This window comes from Aegilops tauschii, chromosome 1 (genome assembly GCF_002575655.3).
Source record: "Aegilops tauschii subsp. strangulata cultivar AL8/78 chromosome 1, Aet v6.0, whole genome shotgun sequence".
In the NCBI taxonomy this organism is placed as follows: Eukaryota; Viridiplantae; Streptophyta; class Magnoliopsida; order Poales; family Poaceae; genus Aegilops; species Aegilops tauschii.
This window is the reverse complement of record NC_053035.3, coordinates 217505307-217528298: the sequence shown is the minus strand read 5'-3', so window position 1 is coordinate 217528298 and position 22992 is coordinate 217505307. Positions and strand designations below refer to the sequence as shown.

General features: G+C 47.0%; 1 protein-coding gene across 17 annotated transcripts; it reads right to left on the bottom strand.

Annotated features, from left to right (window-relative positions):
• Window positions 1–1247: 1247 nt before the first annotated feature.
• Window positions 1248–19563, bottom strand: LOC109744433 (uncharacterized). Of its 17 annotated transcripts, none has more exons than XM_073511022.1 (12): window positions 19437–19563; window positions 18001–18185; window positions 17784–17839; window positions 17093–17448; window positions 16740–17012; window positions 15872–16180; window positions 15652–15792; window positions 15239–15552; window positions 14914–15118; window positions 8687–9371; window positions 2724–2877; window positions 1248–1684 (listed from the first exon to the last, which is right to left on the bottom strand). In XM_073511022.1, exons 2-6 carry the CDS (start codon window positions 18173–18175, stop codon window positions 15982–15984), a joined length of 1059 nt encoding a protein of 352 aa, XP_073367123.1. In that variant the 5' UTR covers window positions 18176–18185; window positions 19437–19563; the 3' UTR covers window positions 1248–1684; window positions 2724–2877; window positions 8687–9371; window positions 14914–15118; window positions 15239–15552; window positions 15652–15792; window positions 15872–15981. The 17 variants fall into 17 exon arrangements, with proteins under 17 accessions (XP_073367123.1, XP_045089886.1, XP_045089888.1 ...); XM_045233951.2 differs by having other exon boundaries at window positions 1248–2877; window positions 8221–9371; window positions 14914–14947; window positions 15038–15118; XM_045233953.2 differs by having other exon boundaries at window positions 1248–2877; window positions 8221–9341; window positions 14914–14947; window positions 15038–15118.
• Window positions 19564–22992: the final 3429 nt, after the last annotated feature.

Here is a 22992-nt window from a genome sequence, read left to right as displayed (position 1 = left end):
TCCTGCATCTCCTCCTCCACTACCACCCCATCCTCCGGCTCAGGGATGGCGACTTCACCGGCGGCATACAAGGCGAGCTGCACGTCGAGGCTGTACCACTCCTTGAACTCATCGAGTTTGGAGTCCTCGAGCATCTTCTTGAGGACCTTGTCCTGCTCTTCGTCGTCATGGCTGGTGGCGGGGACGGCAAACGCGCACGCCACGCATGCGGGATGGACTAGGAGCACGCGCACGGGACGGGCTAGGAGCACGAGCAGCAAAAAAAAGTCTGCCGCCGCATGTCGTGCTTGTCCTGGAACAACGTGTCCCATAGAGGCAAGTCGACGGTGTACCCCTAGTCGCGGAGGAGGTCAGGAGGCAGATGGGCTCGCCGGCATTGGATCTCCAAAAGACGAGCTCGGACGCTCACCGGGATGGGGGGCACGGGAACCCGATCCGGGCCGAGGTGCCACCCGTTCGGCAAGTGAGCATCGCCCCACGACAACAGGATGGTCGTGTTCTAGTAGCGATGGCACAGTTCCACGCTGATGTAGGGCCGCTGCCGCGGTGCACAGCAAGAGACGAGATGGCGAAGCTTGGCGGGTCCCTCCTCTGCCCCGACGAGCCTGACAACGACCCGGCCTCCCGGTGGTGCTTCCCGGGCTTCCCCAGGATCCACTTATATCTCCCGGCGGTGGGCGACAGCGTTGGCTAGGGTTTGTCGGGTGCGTGGGGAGTAGAGGGAGAAAGAGAAGTTTGTGGGAAGTGGACTAGCCCCTCCGCATGCGCAGCCGTCTCATTAAAAAAGCCCGATGTGGATGGGGTTGTGTTGCTGACGTGCGTGACATTTAATAGGACCGGGGCGGCTAGTTGGGCAGCCGACGCGCGGGCCCGAGGCAAGCGGACACCAAAAGGACACAACGCGCGTCCGTCTCGTGTCTGTTTGCACGCAAACTTGGCCCAAATGTGAGTCGGAAATGCATCCAAACGAACACAGCGGATATAATTTGGGGATACGTCGGCGCGTGGGCCCGTCGTTTCTGTCCGTTTGGACCTAAACGGACGTGCGCGGACCAAATGCGTCCCCGCATTGGAGTTGGTCTAAACACCGGTTCAACTAATTTAACCAAGCAAGTAGCAGTGCAGCACTGAAATCCCTAAACACCAGTTCACTTATTTCTATTAAACACATCCCTACTACTACAAAATCTGATAAATGAAAGACTGGAACTCGAAGCAACCATTATTTTCAGTGTGATCAGTGGAAGTAATAGAACAAGAATCTTAATGTTTATAAATCAGTGCAAGTAGCAGTGCTGCACTCAGATTCTTAAACACCAGTTCAGTTATTTCTAGCAAACACATCCCTACTACTACAAAATCTGGAAAATAAAAGTTTGGAACTCCAAGCAACAATTGTTTTCAGTGCAATCAGTGGAAGATATACAACAACAATCTTAATGTCTACTCCCTCCGTTCCTAAATATAAGTCTCTTTAGAGATTCCAATATAAACTAATACGGATGTATATAGACATATTTTAGAGTGTAGATTCACTCATTTTGCTTCGTATGTAGTCCATCACTGTCGTCATGGCCCGGAAGTCGCTTGTGCTGGTTTGATCTGTTCAAATGGAAATCCCTCTTTCAGTAAGCATCTGATCTTCAACCCTTATCATTCATAGGTGATGTGGTGTACGCCGGCCCTGGCAGTCAAGTAACAATGTCCTGCTTTGCTTAATTATAAAGCAGTGACGTCTCGATCGATTTCACTAGAAAAATAAGAATTTCATTTGCGTTTTTCTTTTCAAACGAGGCACGTGTTTCTCTCCACATTCACAAAATGTCGTCTCAACATGGAACCCGTGGGTAAAAGCCCACCCCACAATCCAACTATTCATGCGAAAAGACTACTCATATTTCATGTTTTATTTTACAACTATACAATAAGTTACACACCTCTGTCAGTCCACAGGTTGCAATTTGGCTTAAAGCTTCTAAGGTCTTTGTGTATTAGTTGCAAAAGCTCAAATTGATCTTCCAAAAACCTGGGAGCAGGATAGCCATAAGAAGTTCGCAACTCACTAAGATGCAGCATGCCTAATCCACAACCGACAATCATTTTGGTCAGATACCACCCATGTAAAGCCTCCAAAGCTTTATCGGACATGCTACCATGGGCATATTCAACAAACAAAGAAGGGGCATGATGAGGTGATTGCTGATGAGGGGACTGAAAATTTTCTTCTATTGTCGCCATATGCAGGAAAAACCTGATCAATCACCTCTGCCGACACTGATAGCTGAACTTGATGTATGACCACATGAAGAACTCTACCTCGAAGGTTAGGAATTGTACTCGGTGAGTGGTTTTCGATAATACTTGTACTCTCGTCTGGAGTTCCTGATTCAGACCATGTGTCGAACACTATGTGGGCAGCACTTGCAAATCTATCTTGAGAGTGGGAATTCATCAGGGGCTGATCAATTTGGGAGTTTAACATGTGGATATGTCATCACAGTCACTGATCCCGCAACAGCAACTCAAGAACCGAAGAAATTGATCCTCTACCGCCGCCACAAGGCACGTCACCACAAACAGTGCACTAATCGAAACAGGAGCAGGGATTTTAAGAACAGAATAAATTGATCTTCTATCGCCGCCACAAGGCACGTCACCACAAACAGTGCACTAATCGAAACAGGAGAAGGGATTTTACCAATCCAGCAGGAAGCAGGACCAACCTCTACTGTTCGTCTCACCAGCACCCAAACTTCTCAGCCACCAGCGCTGCCGTTGCTCTGGCGTCACTGTTGCCGTCAAGGGAGGGAGGGAATGGATTTTGATGGAGGTCCAAACCAGTCCGCCTCCACTTCAATTGCGCTTGAGGCAGCATTGCTGCATAGGTAAGGAAAATTTATGAGTTCTGAACAACAGGGAAAGACCAAGTATAAAAATATTATGGCTAATGAAGACAGGGCATAGTTTTGATTGGGAACGAAAACATGCGAGCATTCAGTTTGCTAATTTGCTTCAGCAATGGGACTTCGGTATCTTGTAAATTATGAGTGCCATGAGCAGATTTTCCCACATAATTTTGCTGATTTAGTTATGCTAAGTTTTGTACATACACGGTAATAATTTATGTTAAGAGGTCAGGAAAGCAACAAGACAATTTAGCACCCCCAGACTTAGTCCAGAATTTCAGCGATAGCAGCCCCAGGAACCAAGTACAGAACAAGACTATGGAACTGGAACACCACCATTAAGCCCAATGAAGGGTGATCCAGTAAAAAATCAAACAACAAAACGTAGGATGATATCAGTACTAAATCAGCCAGCAATTCAACCAGAAGGGAATTGATGCGAATCTGACAGCAAACAGTTTTGAATTACTGAACTGTAGCTAAGTAGCAGCATAAGTGGAACAACCTAAATTAGATTGCTCACCCAGATGAACAAAATTAAACAGCTATTCAAAGAAGTTATACCCCACTTGCAGATAACAGAAGCTAGAAGGCATATTCTCCCAGAAATCAAATAGGCTCATGAATCTTTTGAGATGAGAATAATAGCTCATATGATGCAAAATCCAGCAACAAAGGCAAACATATAATCTAAGAAAAAAGATTGCACAAGTCCAAACGAGATTAAACTATTTACTCTCTTTAGGAAAGAAGCCCAATGATAACTTCAATCTACGTGCTACTGGCAGCTGAGGGATGGCAAAAGAAATGATGTTATGACCGGCGTCACTTATAGCCGGAGGAGGCCCAATGGGCGCGTTTAGTTAGGGGCTTAGCCCAAGTTATCTTATTTTTATTAGCACCGAGATTATATAAACAGTTGTAAGACACCCTTTTGGAATTAAGCAATAAGACATATTCTATTGCCCGGCTCCCCGAGGAGCCGGAACCCTAACCCTAGCCACCTCCTCTCTCATCCGCCGGCCTCCTCTCCCGTGCGAGACGGCGCCCTCGCGCCGGTCGCCGCGCCCACGCCCTCGCCAGCCTCCCTCCTTCCCGTACAATCTCCGGCAGAGGCCGGTTATTAGTTAATTTTCTATAATTACTAAGTTTTTTTCTTAAAAAAAGAAAAAAGAAAAAATAACGAGGCTCGTTCAAAGTATTCCACTCGCTAGGATCTTAGTAAATAAGCTTCGGTAGGACCCTAGCTCCTACCAATTTGGTATCAGGTAGCTTCGGTTCGGTCATGTCTTCGCCGCCGACCACCCCAACCCTCCCGCTGCCGACCGCCACCACCTCCCCGATGGCCACCACGCCGGCGCCTCGCTTTGCCGGTCACCTCTGCCGCGCCGGTTCCCGCCGTCCTCACCCCGGAGGAAGTCACCGGGGCGATCCGCGACCTCGCCACCGCGGTCCAGGGGATCCGCCTCTACCTGGCTGGCCCCTACGGGCCGCCGCCACCGGGCCGATGCTGCTGCCGTGGCAGCCGCCGCACCCGGCGGCCTCCACCGCGCTCACCGGGCCGCTGCAGCTGCCGTCGCCACCACCCGCCGCCGCCCACCACTTCTGGGCCGGGCCCTACCTCGGCGACGGGGTCCCTATTCACCAGGTCCGGTTCCCCCCTTCGCCGTCGCCACTACCGGCCTGGGTGAGCGGGGCTTCGCAGCCGGTATATACGACGGCCTCGGCGCCGCCGCACGTCCAGTCGCCACCGGCGCCACCCCCGCAGTACGGCGGGCCCTCCAGCTTCGCCGGTCCGTACGCCGGCCCCGACGGTGCTATGTTCCACGGGGGGCCCTCCATGGTCACCGACCCGGCGCCGACCCCTTCACTGCTCCGCGCCGACGAGCCGTACCACCACGGCAGCCATACCCACACGCCGCCGCGCTTCGCCAAGCTGGACTTCGCCACCTACGACGGCACCGAGGACCCCCTGAACTGGCTCAATCAATGTGACCAGTTTTTCCGGGGGCAACGGCCGCTCGCGTCGGACCGCACCTGGCTCGCTTCGTATCACCTCCGAGGCGCCGCACAGACTTGGTATTATGCTCTCGAGCAGGACGAGGGCGGCATGCCTCCATGGGAGCGTTTCCACGAGCTCTGCCTCCTACGCTTCGGGCCTCCGATCTGCGGGAGCCGGCTGGCGGAGCTTGGCCGCCTACCCTTCACCTCTACGGTGCAGGACTTCGCCGACCGCTTCCAGGCCCTGGCGTGTCACGCGCCCGGCGTGACGACTCGCCAGCGGGCCGAGCTTTTCGTAGGCGATCTGCCGGATCATATCCGCGTGGACGTGGAGCTGCGGGGACCTCAGGACCTCCAGACGGCCATGTATTACACCCGCGCCTTCGAGCGTCACGCGCAGGCCCTGCAGCAGGCGTCGCCGGCCCGGGGCGCCCGGCAGCCAGGCAGGCCGGCCCCGATACCACCAGCGCCGGGGCGTCCGCCTCCGGCCTCTACGGCGACAACCGCTCCGCCTGCGACGCGGCCCTTCCGCCGGCTCACCCCGGCCGAGCAGCTCGAGCACCGTCGCCAGGGGCTTTGCTATAACTGCGACGAGCCCTACGTGTCGGGCCACGTATGCCCGCGCCTCTTCTACTTGTAGGCGGCCGACTACGTCGAGGAGGACACAGCCGCCGACGGGCTCGGCGACTTGCCCACCCCGGTTGCTGCGGAGGTCGCACCGGCGCCCGGTCCAGCGACGGCTCTCGTGATCTCCCTCCATGCGCTCGCGGGCATCCGAGACGAGCGGACTATGCTCTTGCCGGTGATGATCAACGACGAGCGCCTGGTGGCCCTCCTGGATACGGGTTCCACGCATAACTTCCTGCCCGAGTCGACCATGCGCCGCTTAGCGCTCCAGCCGACGGGCGGGGAGCAACTCCAGGTCACCATGGCTAACGGCGACCGCCTCCAGTGCCATGGGATTGCGCGGAACGTGCCCATCACCATTGGCGACAAGCACTTCACCATCACGTGCGCCGGCATCGACTTGGGCTGCTTCGACTTCATCCTCGGCGTCGACTTCTTGAGGACCCTCAATCCCATTCTCTAGGACTTCGACGCCATGATGATGACCTTCTGGCGCCTAGGTCACCGCGTCCAATGGGAGGGCGTGGGTGGCGCCTCACCAGCGACGCCGCAGCTGCGGCTGGCAGTGACTGCTGCAGGGCCCGAGGATCATCTGTTGGATCATCTCCGCCAGCCCGGGTGTACGACCACCGCATTCATCTCCTACCGGGCACGGCGCCGATTGCGGTGCGCCCCTACCGCTACCCCCAGCTGCAGAAGGACGAGCTAGAGCGGCAGTGCGCGCTCATGCTCGCCTTGGGCATCATCTGGATCTCCACGTCGCCATTTTCGGCGCCGGTCCTCCTCGTCCGCAAGTCGGACGACACGTGGCGCTTCTGCATCGACTACCGTGCCCTGAACGCCCAGACGCTCAAGGACAAATTTCCTATCCCGGTCGTCTACGAGCTCCTGGACGAGCTACATGGGGCGCGCTTCTTCACCAAGCTCGTCCTCCGTTCGGGCTACCACCAGGTACGGATGCACCTGGACGATGTCGCGAAGACGGCGTTTCGTACTCATCACGGCCACTTCGAGTTCTTGGTGATGCCTTTTGGCCTCTCCAACACCCCGGCAACCTGTCAGGCCTTGATGAACAACGTCCTCCGCCCCTACTTGCGTCGGTTTGTGCTCGTTTTCTTTGATGACATTCTTATCTACAGCGCCTTGTGGGCGGAGCACCTTCAGCACGTCGCCATCGTCTTCAACGAGCTTCGAGTGCACCATCTTCATCTTAAGCGCTCGAAGTGCTCGTTCGGCACGCCTTCAGTCGCCTACCTCGGCCACGTCATCTCAGCCGAGGGTGTTGCTATGGACACCGACAAGGTGGCGGCTGTCGCGGCCTGGCCAACGCCGCACTCACCGCGGTCTCTCCGCGGCTTCCTGGGCCTTGCGGGGTACTACCAGAAATTTATCCGGGAGTTCGGCCTCATCGCGTCCCCGCTCACGCGCCTGTTGCGAGGTGACGCCTTCGCCTAGGATACGGAGGCAACGGAGGCGTTCGAGGCCCTCAAGCGGGCCCTCACGACGGGTCCCGTCCTCCAGATGCCCGACTTCGACCGGCCGTTCATGGTGGACTGCGACGCCTCCGGTGTGGGGTTCGGCGTCGTCCTCCATCAGGGCAACGAGCCGCTTGCGTTCTTCAGCAAGCCTTTCGCCGCGCGCCATCATAAGCTCGCGGCCTATGAGAGGGAGCTCATTGGCTTGGTGCAGGCCGTGCGCCACTGGTGCAGGCCGTTCTCCAGTTTACTCGACGGTGAAGTCAAATCCAAAGAGCTTGCTGATTCATTGGTGCCGCGGCACGGTAGACACCAAATTAAGCAAGCCGAAGATCTAGGGCGGTGGGTGAAGATGGCGTCAATGCTCGATTCGCTGACCTGTGCAGCAGACATGGTCACCTCTGACAGTACATCTCTGCTCGACGTTCTCACCACCACCACCACTGCCCCGGTCTGCGTTCTGGCAGCACCATCATCTCGCAGCTCACCACCACCACCGCTGCTGCCGTTGTAACCACACCTCCGAGAGCACCCGCTGCTGCAGTCACCACCACCACCTCCGCCTCCACCGCCACTGCTGCCCACATCGTGACAGCGCCCCCGAGCAGCCTTTCTGTTGCAGCATCCACCACCGTCGCTGCCCACACCACCACTCCTCCGATCAGTGTTTCTATTCCAGTAACTACCACTGAAACCACAGCGGCAACTTCGATTGAATTCCCGGGCAGTGATATGGGTCTGACAGAGGCGAGGCGACATTACCACCACCACCGTTGACGTGTCTGCCACCGACCCAATCTGCACTCCCAGTTTATTGGCACTCACACCACCGTCACTGTTACTATGGAGTCCGTGGCGACGAGTGACGTTTCGTTGAAGAGCACACTGACAAGAACAACCACAAGAGGAAATCGTCGCTGCTAGTGGAGCTCAATCCGTCGGCTCTGTGTACCATGGCGCTGAAAATGGAGCAGTTAGCCATCTGCACATACAATCCTAGAGCCAGCTCTCGAGTTCAAAAGGCATTCGATGAGCTACTCAACAGTAGCATGAGGGTACAGCATAAAGGAATCTATGCTTACAGTCCATTCATACTGTAGTTTTTACAAATGGAATTCAGCTGTAGCACTCGGCTTCCTTGTGCTCTGGAATTTATGGGTCATCATGAACCTGGTCAGCAGGTAGCTGTGAGTTGTAAGGAAGGCTCAAACCTTATGAAGAAGCTGGTTTCTTAATAACTCTCCAACTTCCTTGGGATTCAGGAACTTCAGTGGTTTGTGAGGATACTAAAGATATGATTCCAACATTTCTGACAGACCTACAAGTGCAGTTTTCAGCTTGCAACCACTGTGGCCTCCACCCTTGTTTGTGAGCGTCTACAGAGTGCAGACTATACAGCTTGTGATTATTCTGAGCATTTGCAACTCTAACATGGTCATCAATCAAGCACCACAGCAATCGAACTTTTCAGCTCAGAGAATTGTGGCCTTTAGAGTTACTTGAGCAAGAGTGGGTTTTCCTTGAGAATTTTGAATGAGACTTTAATGTAGTTATCTCTCAGCAAGTGAAATGGTGTTCATGCATATTATCATACTGGATGCAGCAAAGCTTACAATGGAACCCTGGAATTTTTCAAATCACCCATGACTGCACATGGACAAAAAAAAAATCCCTAACCTGCCTCTGATACTCGTAGGGGATTATTCTCTATCAAAGTTTCTGACATTAATTCTTCGGACGGGACCACAACAACAGTTTGTGACATCTACAGTCAAGTGATCTCCATTCAGTTGCAAAGGAGCTCAACTGGAGCTGCAATGTTCTGTTATATTGTGAAGTTGTCCACGGTGGCGCTCTTGATGTCAGGTTTCAGATTTCTGTATCATTAGCCCAGCTACACAAACAAGGCATTACTCCAAGCTTCTGAAAATGCCTTGCCTGACTGGTTCCAACATTTTTCGAGCTAAGAAAGGGCAACAAAAATTTCCTTATGCTCCTGTATGTTTCAGTATTTCACTGAACTCATGCACTGCTTTATCAATGTTGCTGTCCTTTGACAAACATGTGCACACCAGCATATCCCATTGGCCAAGATCTCGAAGAAAATTGTGATCATAACCCCTTGAGTATTGATGAAAAGTATGCATGACAGCAAAACTATACCCAGTGAAAAGATAAATCCATATCCTATTTGAAGGATAGAAGTTGTTCAAGTGGTCAGGGTTGACTTCATCCATATTATCAAAGTTGAAAAATGGTATGCAGCACAGGAGTGTCCTTCCCAGTGGTAAGGGAATAAAAGCAAAGCTAGAACCAAGTCAGCAAGTACCGGCTGATTAAACAGGCATATTGTTAGAACTTTCTGCAAATAAGTAACAGGAAAGCAAGAATAAGAAGTGTGAATTACTCACTGTCCAACAAGGAATTAAGCTAAGAGCCCGTAGATAAAGCCAGGCTAGAATTAGCCTAATAAGGCATTGCCTCTGTTTTTCAGTTTGACTATCTGGATTCAAGCTTGGCCATCATTTAATCCATTAATGTGTGGGTTTGTAACACATATTGGTATCCTCTGATTCGTATTCTTATACTTGGGATGTTGTACTCCCTCCGGCCAGAAATACTTGTCCTAGAAATGGATAAAATGGATGTATCTATAACTAAAATAAGTCTAGATACAACCATTCCTAAGACAAGTATTTCCGGACAGAGGGAGTAGTTATTAATAAAATCTTATTGTAAGATATTTACAGTCGAAGTTCAAAGTTGGACAGTCAAACTACACACTACATTTTCAAATGGAGAGAGTGACAAAAAAGATACCGCATTAGCATGCCAACTAGATAAAACACCAAAAGGAACAAGCTTAACCACTAGCGTTGATATAACCAGAGTAGTCATATGCCTATATTTGGTACTAGTTCTCCTACGAGTGGTATCTGGTTTTATAGAACAGCTCATACAACTTACATGTGGTCATTATTTAAGTATTGGTATTTGCGGCAATAACCTCGAGCTTGAATGACAAACTTTGATTTGGAGTTATACTGCACCGTGACACGACCAATGGTAAACCAATCAGCAAAGAAGTGGCAAGCCAAGATGCACTTTTTTTTTGAACCGGGCATAACCCCTTTCCATTAACTGAATAACGGAAATACATAGTTCCAGGGCAGAAGCTAGAAGGAGGCGGGAAAGGGGAAAGCGAGTTCAACGCATCGCCAGGAAACCCACCACAGGAACTCACCTACGAGACACCTGCTATGGGGCAAAAACCAGGCGACACCTATATCTCAAGAACAGACGACTCCAGCATCAAACTTGCAGAATACAAGACCTAAACAGGCCACATGCTCGTGCAGGAGCAAAATAGGACAGTGTATCTCTAGACAGATGGGGCATCTCAAACATCCAGTGGGGGGTCTGGGTGAAGGGTGGTGTCGGAGAAGCGCTCAAAGGTGAAGCCGCTCCTCAGATCGTCGCCGAGTCCTCTGTCGCCGCAGCGCAGATCAACATCATGTTGCTTGTACTGTCCCTCAGCATCTGTGCACCCCGCTCCATTGCCTCACGGTCCGATCCTTTCAGAAGACCTGCCCACTAATTGATGAAAACCATAGTTTTAAATAGCCGGCTATAGCTCCGCTATAGCCCGCTATAGCCTTTTCAGTAGGGTGCCGCTAAATGGTCGCCTTCACAAATAGCCCGCTATAGCTGATTTGGAGGCCTGCCGCTATTTTCCATTGGACATGATTCGATCCGACGTTGAATAATCAAGAATTTCCCTATCCTTTTTACCATAAGTATTCATTTGATCTTGATCCTTGTGGAGTGAAAAAGACGCTATACTAGATCTTGATCCTTGTTTTTGGTAATCGGCGAAGATTACCATATTGATATTCAGGCGCATGGTAAACATCAGTACTCCAGTGCATTTCGCCGTCTGATTCAGCATAAATATAAAACACATGCGGAGAAAACGATCTCAAAAGGAGTTTTAGGCAGTTTAAACTCAAAGGTAGCCTGGTTGCGACTATTCCAGATAGCCCAGCAGACTGCTGCCAGCCCAAAAGTATAAAACCTAGCACCATCAGGAAGAAAGATATAGCACCAGGAACAATATTGCCAAAGGTTGTTGGGGCACAAATCGGTGCCCAGGACCGCCCCAACTGAGCGCCAAATAATTTTTGACACCGGGCACAGGAAAAAAAGATGTTGGGAAGTCTCCCGTTCGGCACAAAAGGAACACTTAGCATTGCCTGGCCACTTTCGTCGTTTCATGACATCTCTAGTCAGAATAGCATCCTGGAACAGCTGCCATAGGAAAATTTTAATTTTAAGGGGGATTTTGGACTTCCAGATCCATCGGAAATCGCAACCTGCTAAGTTGTTCTCAAGCATCTTATACATAGATTTCGTAGAGAATCTACGGTTAGGTCCAGGTGCCCAACCAATCTGGTCAGGCCCAGCAGAAAGGGGGATTTTCAGAACAGCCGCACGCATTGCACTCCACATATCATCAAGAGGGGGGTGCAGTCTTCTGCGAAACATATCACCTACATCAACCCCCCTCAACTTATCTCCTGTGAGATCAGCCAGAGTACATATGCTAAATAATTGAGGGTATTGAGTGCACATAGGGCGCAGCCCATTCAAGGAGTCCTCCCAGACTCGAGCCACATTCCCAGATTTGACTTGGATTATCCTGCCACGCATATAATATTCTCTCACTTTCATAATATCTTTCCAAATAGGGGAATCATTAAATTTACTCTTCACCGTAGCGACTGTATCCTTTTTCAGATATTTGGCTTTGACAATATCTTGCCAAAGCCCCTCTTGGGTATCGAGTTTCCACCACCATTTAACAAGGAGACTAATATTTTGTTTACGTAGGTCTTTCACCCCCAGGCCACCTTTGTCCTTAGAGCGGCAAATCCTATCCCAGCAAACCAGGTGGTATCTCTTACGTCCCCCCATACTTTGCCAAAAGAAACGTTGTCTGCGCTTGTCCAGTTTCTCAATGAAGGTTTTAGGGAGAAGAAACATCGCCATATAATAGTAAACAATGCTAGATAGGGAAAAATTCAGTAAGGTGAGCCTCACCCTAAGAAGCAGCATTCCCTATCCAAGACTCGCAGCATTTACCAAATTTTTCATCGACAAAGATCCACTCTAGGCATCTAAGAGAGGAAAAACTGACGGGTACCCCAAAATACCGCATAGGGAAATGGCCTATTTGACAGTTGAAAAGCTCCGCATAATATTCTAGGATACTTTATCACCTCCCACACACAAGATTTCGCTTTTAAGGTAGTTGATTTTGAGGCCCGACATGAGCTCAAAAAGATACAGAAGCAGTTTGAGGTTCACTGCTGCAGAGGGGTCATGTTCAAAGCATATCACCGTGTCATCTGCATATTGTAAAACAGCTACGCCTCCCTCAACCAGATCAGGAGCTAGACCAGTGATCATTTTTTTCCTTTTGAGCATTAAAAATCATTTTCGAAAGGCACTCAACGGCAAGGTTAAACAAGAAAGGCGAATGGAGGTCGCCTTGACGGACCCCTTTATGGCTCATAAAATATGGCCCAGACCCATTATTCAGCTTGATACTAACCGTACCATTGTTCAGAATTTTATTTATTCACTCACACCACTTGTCACTGACCCCCCTCATCCTATGTCACTCCAATAAGAAGTCCAATTAATTTTGTCGTAGGCTTTTTCAAAGTCTAGCTTCAGCACCACCCCAACTTTCTTTTTAACATGGGTATGATGTAGCACCTCGTGCAAGGACAGGATCCCATCCATAATATTTCTGTTTTTAATAAAAGCATTCTGGTGTCGGCTGATCAACTTATCCGCGTAAATAGCTACACGGTTGTCCAGCACTTTGGTAATCATTTTGTAAGGGCAGCGAAGAAGGCATATAGGACGGAATTGTTGAATTTTTTTAGCTCCCGCCATCTTAGGAATCAATGTGATCACACCATAATTCAGACGAGCTACATCCAGCGTTCCCGCATGGAAAGCCTCAAAGATACGCATGATATCTACCTTCACAAAGTCCAGCAGCATTTGAAAAATTCTGCTGGGATGTTATCAGGACCAGGAGCTCTATTACTCTCAATACCAAACAGGGCTATTTTGACTTCTTCCTCAGAAAAAGGGCGGGTCAGAAATTCATTATCTTCGTCAGTAAGTTTCTCATGGTCCCCCCAAGTTTCAGGAGAAAGATGAAAAAGATTGCCTGGAGCTGGGCCAAATAGCTCTTTATAATAGGAGGTTGCGTGATGAAGTAAGTTTTTTGTCCCCTCTATCACAATGTCACCGTCAGTAAAGGAGTGGATGGTATTTTTACGTTTTCTGCCATTAGCAATACGATGATAATACACAGTATTTTGATCACCCTTCAGTAACCACCTCTCCCTAGACTGTTGCAGTCTAAATAGCTCTTCATTGGTGAGGATCACATTGAGTTCAGCTAAAAGGGAGGCCCTACGGCAGCACATATCTGCATCGATGGGACCTTCTTCCTCTAACTTTTCAATCTCCTCAAGATCCCGACGAATTTCTTTCTTCCTTTTTCTCTCATGGCCAAAAATGTGAGACCCCCATCCTTTAAAATACCTCTTGAATCTTTTCAGCTTGATATTAAGGATGACTATAGGGTCATTCGAGTTAACAGGCTGCTCCCAAATTTCTTTGGCTCGAGGCAAGAAAAGATCGTTGCTCAGCCAGCTAAGTTCAAAACGGAATTCTTTTTTCTTGGGAGGCCCAGGTCTGTCAGCTTTCAAGGAAAGCAAAAGGGGATTATGGTCAGATTTATCCCTAACAAGTTTACGAACCGACACCAAGGGGAATAAATCTTCCCATGCATAGCTCATAAGCACCCTATCCAGTTTTTCTAGGGTAGGATGCGCCTGTTGATTCGACCAAGTATATTTACCACCGGTTAGATGGATCTCTCTAAGGTTAAGAGTATTGATCACAGAGTTAAATTTGTCAACATATTGATTATGTCTCATATTTTTGTTCTTATCATCTCCCACTCTCAGGATGTTAAAGTCACCACCTATGACATAAGGAATACCAATATGGGAGCAGAAGGAAGCCATTTGAACAAGGAAATCCTCTTTGAATTCATATTGGGCCGCTCCATACACTACCAGGAGGGCCCAAACTGCATCTTTTTCAACATCATGAACAGTGGCTTGTAAGATAAACTTACCCACTTTCCAGGAAACAACCTCAAATTTTTCTTTTTTTATACCACAAAGGATTCCACCAGATTTACCTATCGAGGGGACCCAACGCCAAGTGAAAAGATCATAGGGGTCAAATTTTTCTGAAGTAACTATTATGAAAGTTTTTTTCATAGTTTCTTGTAACGCCAAGAAATCGACGGGGTAGTCCTTTATGAGATCGGAGAGGCAGGTGGACATCCCCTTTTTTTCCTGCCCCCCTACAATTCCAAAAAATACCACTCATTTAATCACCATAGCATTTTTTCTCCCCAACCTTATTCAAAGGCATATCCTTATTTTTTTGACTTCTAGTAACAGGTCTATTGATATTCACCGTAGGTTTCCGCGCTCTTTTCTTTCTAGATCTCACCAGAGTGTATTGATTAGTATCAGATTCAGATTCACGCTCATCCCCCCATTCCATATTTAGCGGAGTCTTATCCCCCTTGGCATTAGTTAGGAAGAGAGTTTGACTATTGTTATCGTCGTGAACACTCTCAGTATTAATTTTCTGGAGGTTAGCTCTAGTTTTTTCAAGCTCACAGAGGATATCTACGCTCGCAAAATCTGTGTCAGGAACATTGACACCCATTTTAACAGCACGCAAAATCAACTCCGGATCAGAAAGAACATCAAAAGTATTGTTCGAGTTGTTATTACCTTCCAGATCACGCTTCCTGGCCACTGCTGCTGCCTTTTCATCAATTCGCATCAGGTTAGTTTGAGCAGTATGCAGGCTGAAGCGGAGGTTCTCTTCCGTAACAAGAGGAGGGGTGGGAATCACCTCGGTCTCATTGTCCATCGAAGATTCAGGAGACTGGACCAGATATGTGCTCGAGCCCTGCCCATTGAAAGCTCCATTCTCCTGCAAAGGTTTTGTTTGCGTAACATGTTTAACAGCATCAGCATAAGATCTTTTTTCAATGAAGGATACACTAGCACTTTCAGGAGATTTTATCACATTCAACAAAGGAGAAGTGCTTACATTTTCATACACAGCATACTCGCCAAAAGATAGAGCCACTTTTCTTTCTTTTTTTCAGCTTCATCATGCTCCCGAGCCAGAGTATCAATCAGCAGCGTGTTATCAAGCGATTCCTTAGACCCATCATCTTCAGGAGTATCTTGGGTATTTGCCTGACGCTTGAATTGAGCAGCACCTGACTTATCATCAGCAGTAGAGGAAGTTCCCACATTATTCTTTCCATTGCATTCTGCGTTTTCATTTTCATATGGTGTTTTCCCACGGTCCGGATCTCCATTTGCAAGCCAAGATGCACTAAATGCTCCAGAATAGAACTACATTAATTGGTGCTTAATTGTTATAGAAAGATGCAGCACCATTAACAGACAAGTACAAGGAGGAGGACATTGAGAGAAATAGAGCAAGAAACATACCATCAGAGCAGCTTTTAACGGTATATAGACAAGGATTTGCAAGAGTCCATCCTATGAAACAAGGTTCAAGTACGTATATAGCCAGCCAAAAAACGTTGGAAATGTTGATGACAACTCAGAGACCATTTTCCTGAAATTGATCTGAAAAACAATAACTAAATAAGAACAATGATCATCATGAACATTACTAAATAATTAAAAGAAAGGAGAAGATTGTTACGTGTGTGTGGCTGTATAGAAGTTCATCACGTTTATGTTCGATTAAATTCCTGACAAAAGTAAGCAAACTCAGAAAAGTGTCTTTATAATCATCATCAACCTTTAAGCTCTTCAGATAGTTACTGGTTTCACTTTCTCTTTCCAACTAGTTGACAACCCAGGGAATTGTTTATTGAGTTTCTCTTTCAACTGATTAGCTTGCTTAGGTGTTAACTCATGCATTCTCTGCTGAAACTCATAATAGCACATGATTTTATCAGCATCTTCCTTGATTAGCAAAGGATGTCCGAGAATTGTTTTACCACAGAGGCTGTCGTTCAAAATTCAAAATAGAATATTAATCAAATGAAATCAATGTTAAGTACAACTTCAAGTAATTCATAGAAAAAATATACTCCCTCTGTTCCTAAATATTTGTCTTTCTAGAGATTTCAACAAATGACTACATACGAAGCAAAATGAGTGAATCTACACTCTAAAATATGTCTATATACATCCGTATGTGGTAGTCTATTTGAAATCTCTAAAAAGACAAATATTTAGGAACGGAGGGAGTATTTAGCAATTATGCAAGCTCCCCAAAAACATCATTCATCACAATTATTCACGCAAAATATTGCAATGCTTTCGTTTGTCTGCAAGCAAAACACTACAGTGCTATCTATACTGAAGTTTTTTCCATTGCAATACTATGACATATATTATGCAATGTTAATGAGTAACATTGTGAAATGCGAACGTCTTGTGTTACCTAAATAAAGGTTTCAATTACTAGACTTGCCAAGAAAGCAATGCAAACGTATTTCCAATGAAGCTTAAATGCAAGTGATCTTTTAAAGAAAGTGTATAAGTAAACAAACAAATTATACCTCTGTTCAACAAGCTCTTTTAGTGACGGATAATCTTCGCAACCTGTAATCTTTAGTAGCTCCAGAAACGACAACACACCTCGGCGTTCATTTCTCTCTGTTGAACCTGAGTCATCTACTCTGCCATCTTTTCCTATTTTTCCATGGGCACCTACTAATCTTGTGGAGTACTTAGAAGAATCTCTCTTGGACCACATATAGCTGTGTATATCAACTGTGCAAGGATGGCTTAGTCGCATCGTATGAAGAGACTCAAGGCTGCCAAAAATATTTCTGTGAAAAGGTGTTAAACATTAGTCACAGTTTATATAAATAGTATATGAAGTGACATTTTTGTTTTATGTGATCCCTACCTTATATTGTCTAGCCACTTAAACTTTAGTGATTTAATGTTGAAGCAAATAGAGTCCATGGTCTCCATTTTATAATATTCCAGAGGTTCATATACCACAACATGTTTTTTCAATGGAATGCAATAGGTGAAGAAATAAGCTTTAGCAATCCCTTCATGGGATACAGCAACTGATGACTTGTATATTTCCTTCGCATGATTAAGATTTTCTGCTATCAGGAAAGAGCACTCGGTAGATGTTGATCCATCAATATCATGCTGAAAACAAAAACTCCCTTGATAGAGTTTGCCTTCTACTGGTGCTTCCTCAATATTTTGAATACTGTATTGCATCACAATACCTCCAGAGAATACATTCTGCATGAACACAAATGAAGTATAATGTAGTTGTATTAACAAACACCCTCCGATTAGTGAGCCACGATTAATATGGATCGGAGGGAGTATTATAATATAGTTGTGACGGACATCTTGACGACAATAATTTTGCTAAATATCAATTCGAACTAAAATTCATCATCTCTTTAAAATTAATATATGAAATTGGAATAAGGCCGCCCTTACATACCCCTGCTAACTTTATTGTTCAAGTACTAATGCAGAGATATCCCTTACTCTTCGATTGTTTCCACAACAACAACAACAATCATTCAAAATTAAATTACAGTAAGAACAAAAATGTAAGTATTTACCGGTTTTAATTTGTTAATTCTCATCTCACGAGCAATAGATAACCATGTATCATCTCCTGCATCAAGAGTGATATAAGAAGCAGTTAGATCATATCTTATGATTCATACTTATGTCAAACAGCTACTGGATAATGTACTGCATCAAGGAGAAACAGTTATAGCATATATTCTTATTCATTCTTAAGTCAAACACATACTAAGATATGACTTTGCATACCAGTGCTTGCAGAAACAATGCCTGCTTCACCACTTGCTTCCTCTTTATCTAAATCAGCAAGCTCCGAGTGAACACTCCTTCCATCACTCTCCGGATCATCAACCTCCGTATCATTACCAGTCTCTTCATGATGACGCGTATTCTTTCTCCGTGATTTCTTCTTTTTCCTTCTCATTTTTTACTACCTGTATGTGTAACAGAATGATGATCATCAAGCTGATAACTCCTAGGCAAACAATAGCAATCCAAACTCCTATGCAGCATCTGAACCAAGTTGTACAAACAACAGACCATACAAACAGTGTATATTACAATCTTAAACTATCACCAAACTCCAGGAAACAACAACCTCAAACTCTGAAAAAGGGACAAATTTCAACCTCAACCTCAAATATCACCAAGTTGTACAAACTCTGAACCAAGTCGCCGGAGGTGGTGGCGGCGGCCAGCGGGGTCAAGGTGGGGGCGTCAGAGGCGGCGGCGGCAGGGACTGGGTGAGGTGCGTGCGGCTCCCACAAAATGGATTATTTGCCCATTTTACTTCTACTAGTACCAATCCCAAGCCAATGTTCCTATCGACGCAGAAGTAGGCAGCAAGTGTGGAAGCGGAGATTTATGCCACGATAAAGCAAATGCCCTTTGCAGAGTTGCAAACCCAAAACAATCGGAACTCGCGTGCACCAGCAGAGCATGAGATTATTGCACCCAAACCTCCCGGGTAAAGCAGTTCGATCACGAAATAAGAACCAAACACCTAACCGATCATGAAGAAAAGAACCGCACGGAGAAATGCTTCTACCTCCGTACCAACAATCGGACGCACGCAGTAACAGGACGGTTCTAGAAAAATCGCAGGACGGCCTGACGGCCTCAATCGTCTATCTAGAGATGGAAAATCGCTAGGATCAGGGGCAGCGTCTGCAATATCACACGGCAATCTCGAATCAAACAACCCGGGACCCCTACCCTAAGCAATCACATTGGGCAGAACGCAAATCCCCCAAAACGCTCGTCGAATCGAACCAAATACGCGCCGTGGAACCGAGCGAGCGAGACCAGCGCTAGCACCGGGCTCCGGAGATCGATCACACGAACCTCTGGACGCATCCAGCATCGAATTCAAAGCACACAGAACCCCCAAAACGTCCACATTACACAGAAACAAAATCCCCTACCAAACACGCGCCGTGGAACCGGGCGAGCGCGACGAGAACCAGCACCGCGCACAAACATCTCGAACCCGACTACCTAGAGTCGGAGCAACACGAAATCGAAGAACACCTCGCAGTACACACAGAACCCCCCCTCCCCCCCCCCCCCCCCCCCCCCACCCCTAAAACCCCACATGTATGAGCCCCAACCCTCAAAACCCCACGCCAGATCGAACCAAGCGGTACGGAACCCAACGATGTGAGCGCGAGCAGATACGAACTCACCTTCCAGAGCTCGCCCGGAGATGCGGAACCCTCTCGCCTCCGCCCCCTTCCCTTCGTCGCCCTCTCTGCCTCCGCGCCCTTGGGAGATGGATGGAAGGGAAGAGGTGAAAAAGGAAGGCGGGGGGGGGGGGGGGGGGGGGGGTGTGGGATTTGGGAAGAAATGGGAATGGGACCGACTATAAGTTGGCATGCGCTTCGGGCCTTCTCCGCACCGTGAGCACGCGGATCTGGTCCGTCGGTTTGAAGATAGACGGCTGTTTACGGTGGGTTTCCTCTTTTACTCAACGGGTTTTCGGGGGCTAGCTTTGTGAACCGGATATGCTAAACTGCTGAACCACAGCGGGGCAACCAGCCAAGCTCGTTTATTCGGAAGAAGAAGGAGAACAAAAACGGCACAGCGCAAGCGTGTCTCGCCGAGACGCGATGGTGCGTGTTTGCCGGAGGAAGTCTTTGGTCGCTGACACATGGGCCAGGCCAGTGACGTTGGTCAGGGCGTGTACAACAGCATCCACTCAGCCGTCTATAGCCCATGCCACGTGAGATTTTTTATTACGTGGAAGAGAGAGAATAGGGAGAGAGAAAGAGGGTGTGTAATTTGGCAGACGGTCGAATCCCACAAATATCGCTACTTACCGATAGCTTTTCCACCGTTGTACGTTGAGCCGTCGGTAATTCCTCGTTTCCCCTTCCCAACTGCCTTATTCCATGATTTCAGATTTCTTTTTCAGATCCTATAATTTCGAGATGCTACAGATGGGAAATAGACAATTTATTGTAGAGGTCGTTTTTACTACTGTCTATAGTAGAAGATTGTTACAGACTCAAGATGTACATGCCCTCAGAGGATCCAGTTAGCGGGTAGGGCTTGACCGGTTGCGAGGGGACGGGGCTTGCCTGCTCCGCGGGCAATGCTCCCATCCGTGCTCCGCTGCGGCCATTCTCCATCCAACGACCAGATTAAATCTTCTCCCCCTGTCTTTTTACAAAAAGAAAAAACACCAAATGCCCCATACTTTCTTAGTCTTTGGATGGGCTAGTACGTAGGAACCACTAGCAATCAGACTACTGATTCCTAGCATCCCATCAGGCTAGTGCACGGTCGTAGGATTAGTGGCTAATCGACGCTGAATCATGTTCAAGAGGGAGCTTCTTATTTGGTAGATTATGTACGTACGTAACACTCCCATTTTATTGCGTGCTTCCTGTAACCTCTCCGAAACATGTGTCTTGCAATTCACTTTTGGGATAGTTGCTTCTCAAAACCGAGTTGACTATGCTGCTTCTGCTTTGATCGCTCAATTAAATTTGGATACTAGCTAATCAAATTTTGTTCCTTTTTTATTTTTGGAAAAAAGTCATTCTAGTAAAATTCACTCAACCTTATTTATGTTTCCAACACAATAAAAAATTGCTTCCATTGACGCACAGTTTGCTTCTTTTGAAATCAAAGTTTGATTTGACCAAAAACGATTGTCCAAGAACTTTACTTCAATGAAACAAAATCTTGCATCCAAGATTTTTTTTTCACATGAGAAAATGTGGATTCCTTGATCTTTTGTTAGGTTTTCAACCCTAGAATTTTTTTTGCTTCCATCCACCAAGTGAATGGTTTCCATCGCAAAACTCATCTGCTTCTAACGAAACAACAATTTGTTTTCGGCCTTCGTCCTTTCATACAATATATGTGCTTCAAGTCGTCAATGGTAGGCTAAGTTCTTTTTTTTCATCCTTCGTCCATTCATACAATATAATTCCTTCAAGCCGCCAATAGTATAGTGCTTCCCAAGTCATACTATATGTTTCCTAAAGACTAGGGATGATGAGGACATCAATATCATTGTTACACCCACAACCCCTGCTGCTATACATACTGGACCAATTACTAGAGCTCGCGCACGTCAATTGAATTACCAGGTACTTTCGTTTCTTGGTAACGATTTTAATGTTCATGAGAATATGGTGCCGCCTAAATTGGATACATTTGTTTTGCTTACAAATGAAGGGCCTAACTGGGACAAGAAAGATGAACCTTGGAGCAAGTTCAAGCATGGAGATGATGGCATGCGCAAGGGGAACAAGAACGGAGTTACAAGTGATGATTTTAGGACTTTGAAGCCACCATAATGAGTTCATGAAGCCTTGCACGAAATATACAAGATGCCACTTCATAAATCTCGTCCAGAGACTATTCTAGGTGCTGCGTCACCTTATTATTGGGCCAGCCCCATATAATTTCGAAATACTTGAGTATAGGTTGTTTTTAGAGTCCGTATGTGTGGGGAAACAAGAGTTAGGGTTGGTTTCGGACCCCTCCTCCAAGGGCCACGAAATTCCCCCCTCTTCCTCCATATATACAGCCGGGGCATCGTTTAGACTCTGGGTTTTGTTTAGATTAAAAGTTCGCCATAGCTGCAACTTCGCGTACTTCGTTTGTGTTCAACGACCAGACCAAGACGTCACAGAACCCCACTTGATCAATAAAGCGTTCCTCTTTTATTTGCAGTATCCAGATTGCAATCTTAGTTTCTTGCTTGTTCTTCGTTTGCTTGCAGGAAATAGACCCTCGTGGTCAGGCTGATTGTGCTCCGGCGTGGTCAATAACCTCGCGGAGTTGGTTTAGCGATTGCTAAGGCGCGACGTCCTCGCACGTTCATAGTCGGATCATAAAAGTCTACTCCACCAAAAATGATAGCCACCATCTCATCAAAAGACAAGACACCTTTGCCTCTATCAAGTTGTATCGGTTTTTAGGTTGCTCGGTGAGAGTTTCTAGTTTTTCCTAGATTAGATTTATTTTCTTACCTATTGTCCAAGAAAAAGCCACAAAATAGTAAGATCTATTCATCCTTTGTCCAAGTCAGTCTGAGCCTTTGCAATTTTCTTTTCATTGCTTGCATAGTTGAATTATCGGTTGCATCATCGTGTCGAGTTGCTGGTCTTAGTGTCTAGTTTGTTTAGAGTTTCAAGTTTTGTTCACATTAGTCACGCCGCCGGTGCATCATTATCCCTTCCGCTGTCCACCACCCATCCATCAATTTCCACCACGTGCTACCCACCGTTCATTGCCATAATCATAGTTGAGATCGTTCACATCTTCGTTTGATCCAATCTGCATCTTATCTAGTTTGTTTTGGAAAGAGGGAGAGAGAGAAAAGACAGAGGAAAAAAACGAGAGAAAAAAGTAAAAAAAAGTGCGAGGAAAAAAAGAGAAGAAAAAAAAAACAAAATTCGGATCTATCTAGACTCAATCTCGTAGCTGAACTCGGATTGGAATCTGTTTTTTTACACTGTTCAGTAAAACAGGCATAACTTCCTCATACGAAGTCCGTTTTGGCTCCGCGAGTACTCAAATTAAAACTAGCGACGAGCCGCATCTAAATAGTTGCCGAAGCTAGTTCAATATTTGGCACCTCAAAATCGGTTTCTAAATAGGTATGTTTGCCCTCCGAAGTTCGCGAACACAGCGTATTCCAGTTTTTCAGGCCAGTTTTAGATTTTTTTTGACTGCTCGTATCAACTCGGAATTGAGTGATTCTCTTTGCGTTTGAAAGCTTGA